Source organism: Narcine bancroftii, chromosome 4 (genome assembly GCF_036971445.1).
Source record: "Narcine bancroftii isolate sNarBan1 chromosome 4, sNarBan1.hap1, whole genome shotgun sequence".
Taxonomy (NCBI): Eukaryota; Metazoa; Chordata; class Chondrichthyes; order Torpediniformes; family Narcinidae; genus Narcine; species Narcine bancroftii.
In genome coordinates, this window is record NC_091472.1 from 102,397,373 (window position 1) to 102,411,289 (window position 13,917).

General features: G+C 39.5%; 1 protein-coding gene across 4 annotated transcripts in view; it reads left to right on the forward strand.

Annotated features, from left to right (window-relative positions):
* stxbp5a (syntaxin binding protein 5a (tomosyn)) overlaps window positions 1-13,917 on the forward strand; it is a 232,866-nt gene that overhangs the window by 160,877 nt on the left and 58,072 nt on the right. For 2 of the 4 annotated variants that reach the window (XM_069932249.1, XM_069932252.1), the window contains exons 18-19: window positions 3,200-3,351; window positions 9,417-9,500. In XM_069932249.1, coding sequence (XP_069788350.1) covers window positions 3,200-3,351; window positions 9,417-9,500 — 236 coding nt within the window. The remainder of the gene's footprint in view (window positions 1-3,199; window positions 3,352-9,416; window positions 9,501-13,917) is intronic. The other 2 variants (XM_069932250.1, XM_069932253.1) reach the window with 1 other exon arrangement.

The following is a 13,917-nucleotide window of genomic DNA, read 5'->3' on the forward strand; positions in this document are numbered from 1 at the left end:
TCGAGAAGCAAATCTGTAGAGAACTAGCAGACAGCTGCAGGAAACATAAGGTTGTGATAGTAGGAGATTTTAACTTTCCATACATTGGCTGCAAAATGTCTGGGTGACTTGGAGTTTGTCAAATAAAGAGAGAGGATGCAATACTTAATCTCCTATTAGGGAACCGGTCAGGTGAATCAAGTATGTGTGGGCAAATATTTTGGGTCCAATGACCATAATGTCATTAGTTTCAAGTTAATTGTGGATAGAAACATAGAAGATAGGAGCAGGAGTAGGTCATTCGGCCCTTTAAGCCTGCTCCGCCATTCAATGAGATCATGGCTGATCTTAAAGTTCAAAGTACCCTGTCCCTGCCTTCTCTCCGTAACCCCTAATTCCCTTATACTGAAGAAATATATCTAATTCCCTCTTAAATATATTCAATGAACTTGCCTCTACTGCCCTCTATGGCAATGAATTCCACAGATTCACCACCCTCTGGGTAAAGAAATTCCTCCTCATCTCGGTCCTAAATGATTTGCCTATTATCCTCGAACCATGGCCCCGGGTTCTGGACTCCCCCACCATTGGAAACATCCCTTCCGCATCCATTCTGTCCAGTCCTGCCAGAATTTTATATGTCTCTATGAGATCCCCTCTCAATCTTCTAAACTCCAGCGAGTACAATCCCAAATTGCGCAATCTTTCCTCATAAGTTATTCCTGCCATTCCAGGTATCAGCCTGGTGAATCACTTTTGCACTCTCTCCATAAGGATAGGTCTGGTCCTCGAGTTGAGATTTTAAATTGGAGAAATGCTAATTTTGTGGAAATGAGAAAGGATCTCGGAAGAATGGATTTGGAAAAGTTGTTTTCTGGCAAGGATGTATTCAGTAAGTGGAAGCCAAATTCTCAGAGTGCAGAGTTTTCATGTTCCTGTCAGGATCAAAGCCAAAGTTAACAGGCATGGAGAACCTTGGTTTTCAAAGGATATTGGCGATCTGGTTAAGAAGAGAGAGGTGTATAGCAGGTATAGGCAATAAGGAGCAAATGAGATTATAGAAGTAATAAAATGCAAGAAATTAGGAAGGCAAAAAGAAGATTGCTTTGGGAAATAATGTGAAGTTAAACCTGAAGGGTTTCTACAAGTATCTTAAGAGTAAAAGGATAATAATGGACAAAATTGGTCCCCTAGAACATCAGGGTGGTCGTGTATGTGTGGAGCCTCACAAGATGGGGAGATCTTAAACAGTTTTTTTTTGTATCAGTATTTACTCAGGAAACTGGCATCATGTATAGTGGCATGGAACATATAGAGATTAAAGAGGAGGAGGTTCTTAAACGAATAAAGGTAGATAAATCCCCAGGCCTGACTTGATATTCCCTTGGACCATGAAGGAGACTAGTGTAGAAATTACAGGGGCCCTGGCAGAAAAAAAAACGTCCTTGGCCATGGGTGAGGTGCTGGAGGATTAGAGGTAGCTCATTGTACCATTGCTTAAAATAAAGCTCCAAAAGTAAACCAGGAAATTACAGGCAGGTGAGCCTGACGTCAATAATGGGTAAATTATTGAAGGGTGTTCTAAGAGATCGGATATACAAGTATTTGGACAGCCAAGGACTGATTAAGGATAGTCAGCATGGCTTTGTGCACGGTAGGTCATGTTTAACCAATCTTAGAGTTTTATGAGGAGGTTACCAAAAAAGTAGATGAAGGAAAGGCTGTGGATTGTCTACATGGACTTTGTCAAGGTCCCACATGGGAGGTTAGTTCAGAAGGTTCAGACACTAGGTATTCATGGAGAGATTGGAAAACTGATTCGAAATTGGCTGAATGGGAGAGGACAGAGAGTGGTAGTGGATGATTGCTTCTCAGACTGGAAGCCTGTGATTAGTGGTGTGCTTCAGGGATTGGCACTGGGACCATTATTATTTGTTTTCTATATCAATGATCTGGATGGTAATGTGGTAAATTGGATAAGCAGTTTTGCTGATGACACAAAGATTAGAGGCATTGTGTACAAGTGAGGAAGACTTTCAGAGCTTGCAGAGGGATTTGGACCAACTGGAAAAAATGGGCCAGAAAATGGCAGGTGGAATTTAATGAAGACAAGTGTGAGGTGTTGCATTTTGGAAGGACAAACCAAGGTAGGACATACACAGTAAATGGTAGGGCACTGAGGAGTGCGGAGGAACAATGGGATCGGAGAATAGATACATTGTTCTCGTGGCGTCACATGTAGACAGGGTTGTAAAGAAAGCTATTGGCATCTTGACCTTCATAAATCAAAGTATTGAGTGCAGGAGTTGGGATGCTATGGTGAGGTTGTATAAGACTTTGGTGAGGCCAAATTTGGAGTATTGTGTGCAATTCTGGTCGCCAAACTACAGGAAGGATAACAATAAGATTGAAAGAATGCAGAGAAAATTTACTAGGATGTTGCCGGGTCTTCAGGAGTTGAGTTACGGGGAAAGATTAAACAGTTTGAGACTTTATTCCTTGGAACATAGAAGAATGAGGGGAGATTTGGTAGAGGTTAACAAAATTATGAGGCTCTTTCCACTTAGGAGAGATAAATACAAGAGGACATGGCTTTAAGGTGAAAGGGGAAAGGTTTAGGGCCACATTAGGGGGAACTTCTTCACTCAGAGAGTGGTGAGAGTTTGGAATGAGCAGCTATCTGACTTAAATGTGGGCTCACTCTTAAGTTTTAAGAATAAATTGGATAGATACATTGATGGGAGAGGACTGGAGGGTTATAGAATGGGTGCAGGTCAGTAGAACTAGCAGAATGATGTTGTGGCTCAGACTAGAAGGGCCGAATGGTTCTAACTTAACTGCAGCATGTTCCTAATTCTCAGTATTAAACATGGCACATTACAATGATGATTCGATTTTCTGCTTGGGGGAAAAAAAAACTTCTGTCCCACCGATCAATTTTTCAGTTTTGTGCAGGTGATGAAAGTTGCAGTGGTTGGTTCCACAACAAGGTAATTCCTGGTTAAAACGGTTTACCTGTTCCTCGGCTGTTGCCATGAAGGCCCTTGTTCTCTATCAATCAATAGAATATATCCATTATCTTTCTTGGCCAATGGATGTGTTTTGAATACAAATTCCTGGAAAATACTGTTCTATTTTCAGAGTGGATTGTAGATTTCAGTGTGTTGGATTTACTTGCAGATAAAAGATGGTGTTTAATTCTATTTTTTCCCCCTTTTAGTTTGGTGTTTGGGAACTGTAACGGTATTGCAATGGTTGATTACATTCAGAAGACTATACTTTTAAACCTGGGCACAATTGAACTATATGGTTCGAATGATCCTTATCAGAGGCAACCAAAGTCCCCCCGCAAAACTCGACAAGCCTCAGGAGGTAAGCACAGATATTTTAGTTTCCCTAATTCCTGTAGGAAGTGAAATAGACTTGATATACTCAGTGGATATTGCCACAGAATTTGGAAGATGCAATCTGAGTGTTAAAACATCTGTACGATACCAATGCAGTTCATGGCAGCTGTAGGAGGAAAAAATGAGTTACAACAGGTGTTACTGCTGCAAGAGGAAAATTTTCCTTTTCAAAAGAAAAATTATTATCGTTTTGTGAATTGCTCCTTTATATTGATCCTTAGAATTAGAATGATACAATCTGGTATCTATGGCATAAAGTTACTCTGGAATGACCCATGAAGGAAAAATCAATGGTCAAAGAATTGACTGAAAGAGAGCATGGTCTAGGTGTTTTCTTACTGATGCAAGAGAGACAGGACTGAATTAAATATTCAGCCTTTTCTTCTGAAGTTTCTCAGATTAGGATGTGGCATCACCTATTCAGATTAATGTACCGGGAAGTATCTTACAAAAAAAGTTAAATATGGGGATTAGAGATAAGCGGTGAAAATATCCTAAAATTAGAGAGAGAAAATGTCATTGTCGAAACAAGTGGCAAGTGAAATTCAAGAGGTAAAGCTAAAAGGAAAAAAAATATTGGGTGTAATAAATTACCTGCCTGGTAGAATTTTACAATAATCAAAGTTAACAAGCTTTTGAGATCATGGAATAATTGAGAACAGGAATGATGGAATAATTTCTCAAGATACAAAGTAGTGCATCCCAGAATTTGTTTCAACAGCTGACAATAATGCTCTCCATTGGTATCATTGAGAGCTTCCCACAAAGATCAAGCAATATCTGGCAAGATTTTTGTTTTCACGCTGATGCTGTTGTACACAAGTTTAGTGCAATTCGTGGTGTCCTGCAGCTGAACAGATGGCCACATTGAACTGTTCCAGTCAAATTAACACTCAAGCACCTGTCTGACCATGTGGAAAATTACTTGCGTAACCCTTATTAAAAACTTAGACAAATCCAGTTCAACTAATCATCATTCAGTCAGTTTGCCCTCGATCATTGGTGAAGTGATTAAAAAGTGTTTTCAGCAATACCATCAAGCAGCACTTATAGTACTTCACATTTTCTCACCATTGCTCAGTTTAAGTTTCACAAAGATCACTCAGCTGTATAGCTCCTCGCAGCCTTCATTCACACATCCCAGAAATGAGATGGGAGGGAATATATCTGAAATAAATGCAGCATGGGACGCAGTGGGAAGTTGTGAAATATATGGACTAAGGCAATGGAGTTCATCAGCAGGGCTGAGACTCCACAGCAAATCTCTGGGAAGTAGACATTGATCCTGTCATTTCAGGTGTGGCACAAGCTCTAAGACCTCAATGATTTAAATAGGGTTTCCAGGCATAGATTGAGGAAGCAACATAAAAGATGAGTTGCTTTTTCAAATTATTCTGTCATAAAGATCACTCAGCTGTATAGCTCCTCGCAGCCTTCATTCACACATCCCAGAAATGAGATGGGAGGGAATATATCTGAAATAAATGCAGCATGGGACGCAGTGGGAAGTTGTGAAATATATGGACTATAGCAATGGAGTTCATCAGCAGGGCTGAGACTCCACAGCAAATCTCTGGGAAGTAGACATTGATCCTGTCATTTCAGGTGTGGCACAAGCTCTAAGACCTCAATGATTTAAATAGGGTTTCCAGGCATAGATTGAGGAAGCAACATAAAAGATGAGTTGCTTTTTCAAATTATTCTGTCATATTTAACTGTTTCCAACCTTTTTCACCTAATTTGTTCATTCGTAATTTTTTTTAAATTTCAATTTGAGTAATTTCCAAATAAATATTGGGCTCAGATGTTTTTAAAAAATACTGAAGATAAATCTCTGCCCCTTTGCTTTCCAATGGCACATTTCTGGAGCTTCCACTTCCTGTAACCCAGTGTCATTTGGGTCTCCCCACTGACCTCCATCCTAATGCAGAGTGAGCCAGCAATTCCAAGTGGCATGGGATTGGGTCAGCACAATGTGAGCTAATATGGAATTGGCACTGAATGAATGCTGGAGAGCAAATGCTTATTGAAACTTTCTGGTCCAGCATTCTGTGGTCCAACAATTCCTTTGGTCCAGCATGTTTGGAATCTATATTGCAGATCTAAACTAATTCTAAGTACGATCTAAAATCAACTAAGATCTGTACTGATATGGCTAATTAACTCAGCAGTCCAACATTTATCATTTTAGCCAACAGCATTTCTGATAAACAAAAACTTTGGGGAATGGATAGTTCTTGGAACCCTTGCATAGCCCCAGGAAATTTCTATATTTAGAAAAGGTAGTTATTCTGCTCAGAGGAAGATGATCAGGCGCAATTTCTGTCGTGTGGTACCAGACTAAAGTTTCAACCTGCAATAACAATTTTAACTTTCTGAACATTATCCAAGGTCTATGGAGGTGCTGATTAAGGTTTAGGCTGAAATATAAATCTGAATTTTAATATGTGTCCATGATTCATGTAATGAAGTGTAGGGTCTTTGTGGATTTTGCACTGGCAGAACTAAACGGCATAAATTTGCATGAAATGATTTATCTTGTTTCTAATGGAGAAATTTGCAAAACATGCACCATATGGAGGATGCTAAATCATTGCCAGTATCTTGAAATTTTACAAATTAAATTCCACATGTGGAGAAATCTTTGTTACTGTCTCACTGAAAAATTACATCTATGTTTGTTCTTCATTATTACTACAAGCTCCAAGCCAACAGCTAATAGACAATAGGCCATTCAGCTCTTCGAGCCAGCACCAACATTCACTGTGATTATGACTGACACCACAATCAGTACCCCATTCCTGCCTTCTCCCCATATCCTTTGACTCCGGTATCTTTAAGAGCTCTATCTTCCAGAGGATTGGCCTCCACTATCTTCTGAGGCAGAGCATTCCACAGATCCACAACTTCTCTGGGTGAAAAAAAATTCCCTCAACTACATTCTGAATGGCCTATCCCTTGTTCTTAAATTGTGGCCTCAGGTTCTGGACTCCCTCAACATCGAGAACATGTTTCCTGCCTCTAGTGTGTCCAGTCCCTTAATAATTTTGTATGTTTCAATCAGATTCCCTCTCATCCTTCAAAATTCCAGTTTATATAAACCCAGTTGCTCCATTTTTTCAGCATATGACAGTTCCACCATCCCAGGAATTTACCTCATGAACCAAAGCTGCACTCCCTCAATAGCAAGAATGTCCTTCTTCAAACTTGGAGACCAAAACTGCTCACAGTACTCCAGGTGTGGTCTCACCAGGGCCCTATACAACTGCAGAAGGACCTCCTTGCTCCTATACTCAACTCCCCTTGTTGTGAAGGCCTACATGCCATTAGCTTCCTTCACTGTCTACTGTACCCACATGCTTACTTTCAGTGACTGTTGAACAATGACACATAGATCTTGTTGTGCTTCCCCTTTTCCTAACTTGACACCATTCAGATAGTGATCTGCCTTCCTGTTCTTGCCACCAAAGTGGGTAACCTCAAATTTATCCACATTAAACTGCATCTGCCTACTCACCCAACCTATCCAAGTCACCCCACATTCTCTTGACATCCTCCTCACATTTCACACTGCTACCCAGCTTGTGTCATCTGTAAATGTGCTAATGTTACTCTTAATCCCTTCATTTAAAGCATTAATGTATATTGTAAATAGCTGCGGTCCCAGCACCGAGCCTTGCGGTATCCCCATTGGTCACTGCCTGTCATTCTGAAAGAAACCCGTTAATCCCAACTCTTTGTTTCCTGTCTGCCAGCCAATTTTTTATCCATGTCAGTACCCTACCCCCAATGCCATGTGTTCTAATTTCCCCTCTAATCTCCTATGTGGGATCTTATCAAAGGCTATCTGAAAGTCCAGGTACACTGCATCCACTGGCTCTCCCTTGTCCATTTTCATAGTTATAGCCTCAAAAAATTCCAGAAGATTAGTCGAGCATGATTTCCCCTTTGTAAATCCGTGCTGACTCGGTCCAATCCTATTACTGCCATCCAAATATGCCGCTGATTCATCTTTTATAATTGACTCCAGCATCTTCCCCACCACTGATGTCAGGCTAACTGGTCTATAATTCCCTGTTTTCTCTCTCCCTCTCTTAAAAAAATAGGATAAGTTAGTTACCCTTCAATCCGCAGGAACTGATTCTGAATCTATAGAATATTGGAAAATGATTACCAATGAGTCGATGATTTCTAAAACCACCTCCTTAAGTACCCTGGGATGTAGACCATCAGGCCCTGGGGATTTATCAGCCTTCAGTCCCATCAATCTACCCAATACCATTTTCTGCCTAATGTGAATTTCCTTCAGTTCCTCCATTACCCTAGGTCCTCTGTCCACTATTACATCTGCGAGATTGTGTCTTCCTTAGTGAAGACAGATCTAAAGTACCTGTTCAACTCGTCTGCTATTTCCTTGTTCCCCATTTCTGTCTTCAAGGACCCAACTTTGATCTTAACTCTATTAATTTTTTCCTCTTCACATACCCAAAGAAGCTTTTGCTATCTTCTTTTATATTCTTGGCTAGCATACCTTCGTACCTCATCTTTTCTCCCCGTATTGCCTTTTTAGTTATCTCCTGTTGCTCTTTAGAAGTTTCTCTGTCCTCTTGCTCATCTTTGCTGTTATACTTCTTCTATTTTTATACTGTCCTTGACTTCCCTTGTCAGCCTCAGTCACCCCTTATTCCCCTTAGAATTTTTCTTCCTGTTTGGAAGAGTAACTGAAACTGCAGTGGAAAGTTAAGTTTAATTTGCTGCAGATGAATGCTCCACTGTAGGGTTCAATAAACATAATGAATAAAATTACAAGTTGTTTAATTCATTGATTGAATGTATTATTGAGTTTGTGTGGAACAAAAACTGCAGAATCCTGGATATGATGGGAACTTAAATACCTAGGTTCAGTTTAAGTCACCCAGACAGACTCTGTAGAGACATTCTGCAGTGCTAATCCTAGCCTTACAATTAAATGGATTGGGGAATTGAACACAGGAAACAAAATGGAAATAGGAAAGAGAAATTGTGTCTAAAACATACTTTATTTTAAGCGACAATGTTGGAACAAGGGTCCACAGGTTAAAACCGGTCAAGACTATTAAGTGCTGATTCCAGGGAAGCATTCTTTGCAGAAAGGTTGGGCAAGACGAAGAATGTATTTAAATAGGAGATTAGTGATTACCTGATTCTTGTTCAGGACTGGGGTTTGGGAGAGTGTGCCAGGTCCAGTGATGTTTTGGTATTTCAAAAATAAAGTAGGTTTAATTGCACTGAGTTATTTCTATTTGTTTTCTGTTGTACATGCAGAATTTTGTTTGAAGAATATTGATAAGAAAATCAATATTTTCTTGAAGCCTTATGTTGCAGTAAGATTATTTGTTTTCATCATAATCCTATAACCACTAAAAATGGAAGGGTTAATGTAATTCTTGAAATCTTTTTGAAAGTTGTACTTAAATGACCCACTTGTTAAGTGGAAATCTCATGTTCAAAGATGAATTTCTGAATTTTTAATGTTCAAATTAGTTTGCAACTTCCCATCCTAATTGTCCTCTCCCAATACAAGACTTTTGGTCGTTGCTATTTTTGAGGGTTTTTGGAAGCAGACATGTTTTTAAATGGCCAAACTGTAATATGAAATCTGCAGAATACTGTTGTTAATATAATTTTATAATGACTTTCACCTTCTGTACTCCATTAATTTTACAGCAACTGTCTGAATAAGCATGAGTTAGATGGATAGAAGTTTGTGGGCATTTATAATCTTAACTGCCTTACAGCCCTCCAAATATCAGCATGTTTGTGAATTTTTGTCAAATGCTCTTTTTCCATAACATATAATTTGCTTGCACATTGTGAGTAGAGTGTTGAGGTCACAAAAAGGACATGTGAAATAGGGATGTCTGCTTTTATTTTCCCACCTTTGTACAGATTGCATTATCTTCTGCTGTGTTCTGAGTTTTGTTCTGCAGGTTTTTACAGCCAAAAGATTATTTTGGTGTTGTGCTCTTTCTTTTTCCATTACATCCTAAGGCATGCTGACGGTGACTTCTTGCATGTGTGGTCTTTCTAGTTTATATTCTGAGTCTGTGAAAAGACTTCGTTCTTCACATCTAAGTAAGTTATCCATGATACTAATTTCTATCTTGCTATTTGCTTTCTGATGATACTATAGATAACCTACAGACCCCCTTTTAAAATAATACATTGAATGAGTTGTTATGAATATACAGAACAATCTTCATTGGTTACATAATGCCTGGACACACTCAAAAGTCATTTTGTTAGTTTCCGTTAGTAAGCACACTTAAAGAAAATGGTTTTTGAGTTTGGAAGCTGACCTTTTGCTGGAGAAAATTTTCCTTGACAGAAGAAATGTTCATAGGCCTTATCACATTGCACCTGGTCTGGTTGACGTCTCACCGGTCTGCATCACACCAACCACATGGGCTGCAGTGAGTCAGTGCCTCCACTGAGCTACAAGAGAGGATTCGGTGTATTCTATCATAACATTTTGCTCGGGCTTGTTGATCATTATCATCAATGAAATTGACATGTCACTCTAATCTGCCATAACTCGTAGAACAATAACCAAATGTACAGTGGGAACCCTCAACAGAGCATCAAAAATTGAACTTATATATTAACATTTTAGCAGGGATATATCATGGCAACTATATGTTGTCAGATGCTGATTTTCACACATTGAAGGGGAATGCTTCATAATACATGAAGCTTTTATTCGATAGTAGTTAAACCAGAACAGGTCTGATAGCAGAACCCAAATGGAAATTACCATAACTTAAATTTCCTTAAAACAGCTTTTTTTTTCATGTGATCAAAAGGTTAGTCATTTGGTCAATTTTTGACTTGTCCATTCAGAATGACAAAGCAACTCACTCCCCTTTCCTATTAAAGGGATCTTGAAATAATTCCACAGTTTTCACCTTGATTTTCACCTAATCATGTACTGATTTATTTTTTTAAAGAACTCTTCTCTTAAATTTGCCTTCAATTGATTTGTACCTGATCTTTGTTCATAATTTTATAAAAGGAGTATTCCAGAGGAGGTCCAACCCAGAAACTATCCAGAAGTGAAAAGTTGCAGTCAAAAATTGGAATTATTACTGTTTATTTTTGGGAAGCTATGCATGTCCTGAAAGATCCTTTTTAAAAAAGTGTCTATGGCATATACCCACATTTTGGGAGTAAATTGTGCACTTTGTTGAAATGAGTAATGCAAGTACAAAGTATGTCTGGCAAAATTCTGCAAAGCAGACAGATTAGCAGTACTGTTTGGATACAAGCACCCTTTATTTTGAAGCTTGCTCTGCATCAGCAACTTCCCTTCCATGGCTTAATATGCATTCACCAACTGGAAGGACCCACCCAAGAAATGTTATTTAAAGGAGCTCTATAATTTTACAAGTTAGTTGCAAGTTGATTTCTTCAATGTATATTGGATGATTTTTGTAGTTTATTTCAAGTTATATGTGAGAGTTTTATGTTGACTTCAAAACTTATAAATTAACTGATTTTTGCTTGGCATGGGCATATCACAAGGCACTCCACTTGGATACAATATGAGCAGAGTTTCCACAAAACTAGAAGAGGGAGAAGAGTTCTCAATGTGAAACTATATTTGCTCCTGGTGTTAAAGAAGGATTGTGAAGGTAATCTTGAATCTCTGCAAAGATGGCCTGGTTGTGTGCTGCACAGTCTGAGCATGAGTGACAGCAACCGGGGTTAGGTGGCTGACAGGTAAAAGGGGGACAGCTCCACACTGTCAGGTCTGGGAGGGCATGTATGTTCTTCAGAGGGGTCACATGTTCATGTTCTATGGATCCATGCCAAAGCTGCACTTAAGCATTTCTATTTTTGAGATTCCTGGACTACTGTTCAACTTCAAGTACCTAAATGTATTCAACTCTACACCATAGGTGGCAGATATTCCATGACAGCAAGCGTCCACGATGATATCCTGACATTGAGTGGCAACTGCTTGAAATTGCAGTGAGAATTATCACTATGGCTACCAAGAATTGTTGGTTTGGATTGCCATTGCATTTATGAAATTAGTCATCACTTTCACCTTAAAAAAGGATTGGTTCCAACATCTTAATGAAGCCCATGTTGGTGTCAGTAGCCTTCTGTGCTCCTTGATATTGAATTCAGCATTTCTGACAGGTTTTCCAGTGCACGGTGTTTCATTTTTTTTTCCTTTATGGTATGCCCAATCAAAGTACTCATCTTAGCCCAATTCAGCAGAACTTGAATCTGGCTTCACCCTGTAAAACAATGCTGCCCATGTTCTCTTTGTTCCTGCCCTGGCTGCAGACCGCTTGTCTGGTGAGCTCTTTGCGACAAATTCAGCCTGGATTCTTTACTCTAAATTAACATGCATCCAAGGCATTTGTAAAATTCAGAGTGTGCTCTTCCTTTGTTCACCACTGCCAAGCGAAGTAGCACTTCTCAGACATCCAGAGAAGAAAGGTGCAGGGTAAGGTTGCGGTGAGGAGAGTAGAGGGATGAGTGGGTGAGTATGATTAAGAAAGATGTGAACGCTAACCGTCACCAGAATTGGTGAAGCAGTTGAGGTTACTGTGAGGAAGAAGATTAGATGTAAGGAAAATGTTGTCATTCATTGATTCAGCCCTTTATTGGTTACAGACTTAGCAATGACTCTTCCGATCAATGACGAGAGCAAGTCTTTTCCATGCATTTTGGAGCAAGTAGGCAGACCAATCCCTCTCCATTTCGTTCCTGACATTTCCAATTTTGTTGTCATCAAGTCCTGTAGGAACAAGAGAAGTGTGTTATTAGTTCAAAGTTCAAATTTATTGTCAGAGTACATATACAACATTACATACAACCCTGAGATTCTTTTTCCTGTGGGCCAGGCAGAATTTCTATCTAGTGGCAGTGCAAAAAACTGTATTCAAAAAAAGATATATATAAAAAAAAGAAATAAAAGCAAAAAATGTAAACAAACTGTACAATGCAGAAAAAATTAACCAATAATAAATAATGTGCAAAATAAGAATCCTTAAATGCATTTCTAATTGAACTTGTTTAGGATTATGATGGTGAATAGGTAGCAAATGTTCCTGAACCTGGTGGTATGAGCTTCGTGGCTTCTATGCCTCTTTGCTGATGACAGGATCAAGAACAAAGCATGTCCTGGATGGTGTAGATCTTCGATGATTGCTGCTGCTCTCTGAATACAGCGTTCCTTGTAGATTTTCTCGATGGAGGGGAGAGTTTTGGGCTGTGTCCACTACCTTTAACAGTGCTTTCTGCTCAGAAGGATTGGTGCTCACAAACCAGGCTGTAATTTTGCTGGAAGCATACTTTCCACTACACATCTGTAGAAGTTTGCCAAGATTTTCAATATCAGTACAAACCACTGCAAACACCTGAGGAAGCAGAGGCACTGACATGCTTCCTTCACAATGACATTAGTGTGTTGGGTCCAGCAAAGGTCCGCCAAGATAGTGACCCCAAGAAATTTAAATTTGCTCACCCTCTCTCTCAGATCAGCCAACTTTTCAGTCTCCCTCCTATAAGATGACTCATCACCCCTTGTTGTCCAAACCTCTGCAGTGGCATTGTTAGCAAATTTGTAGTTGGTGTTATTGTCATACTGAGCCACACAGTCACAGGTGTAAAGTGAGTAGAACAGGGGGCTAAGAATGCAGTCCTGTGGAACTTCGGCACTCATGGAGATTATGGAGATGTTCTTACCAACCCTCACTGATTGTGTTCTGGTGGTGAGGAAGTCCAGGATCCGATTACACAGTGGGGTATTGAGGTCCTGGTCTTGGAGTTTGTTGATCAGTTTTGAGGGGATGACAGTGTTGAATGCCAAATTGTAGTCAATAAAGGGCATCCTGATGTATTCGTCTTTGCTGTCCAGGTATTGTGCAATGTGGCATTTTACGACAGTTGATTCAGTCACAGTCAGAGCAAACTGTCATACTTCGTGAAATTGTGCGAATATCAATGACAATTAGGTTTCTGCCCTGATTGATGGAGAGTGTTAGATGATGAGTGACATAAGTATTTTCAATTGAGCATTTGGAAGATTGTGTTCATTAATCACCAGCTTCACATTGCCATCTTCCAAAATCCTGGATGTTCCAGTTAATGGGCACAGAGGTTTTGTATGACTCACCAAAGGGCATTTACAGGATCAGCAATCTGAAAATTCCCCAGGGCTGTGATGTGGATATTCCTGTTGAGCCCCATTAACTAATCTTAATCGTTCATGAGGTTATTGAACTTCATGTTAATTAGATCATGATGATCTAATTGTAGCTTCGACTCTGCATTCAAGTTTACTTTCAAAAATTTCCACCCCTTTTGTTTGGAAAGAATATTCCAACCTTTGCTTTAAAAATATTCAAAGACTACTTATTCATCTTATTGGGAAGGATCACACACCCTTTGGGTGTGCTTTGGATCTTGTTTCATGGCTATCTCGTCCCATTTCTCTTTGAGTATGGGGTCTGCAGGATATTATGACATTCTGTGG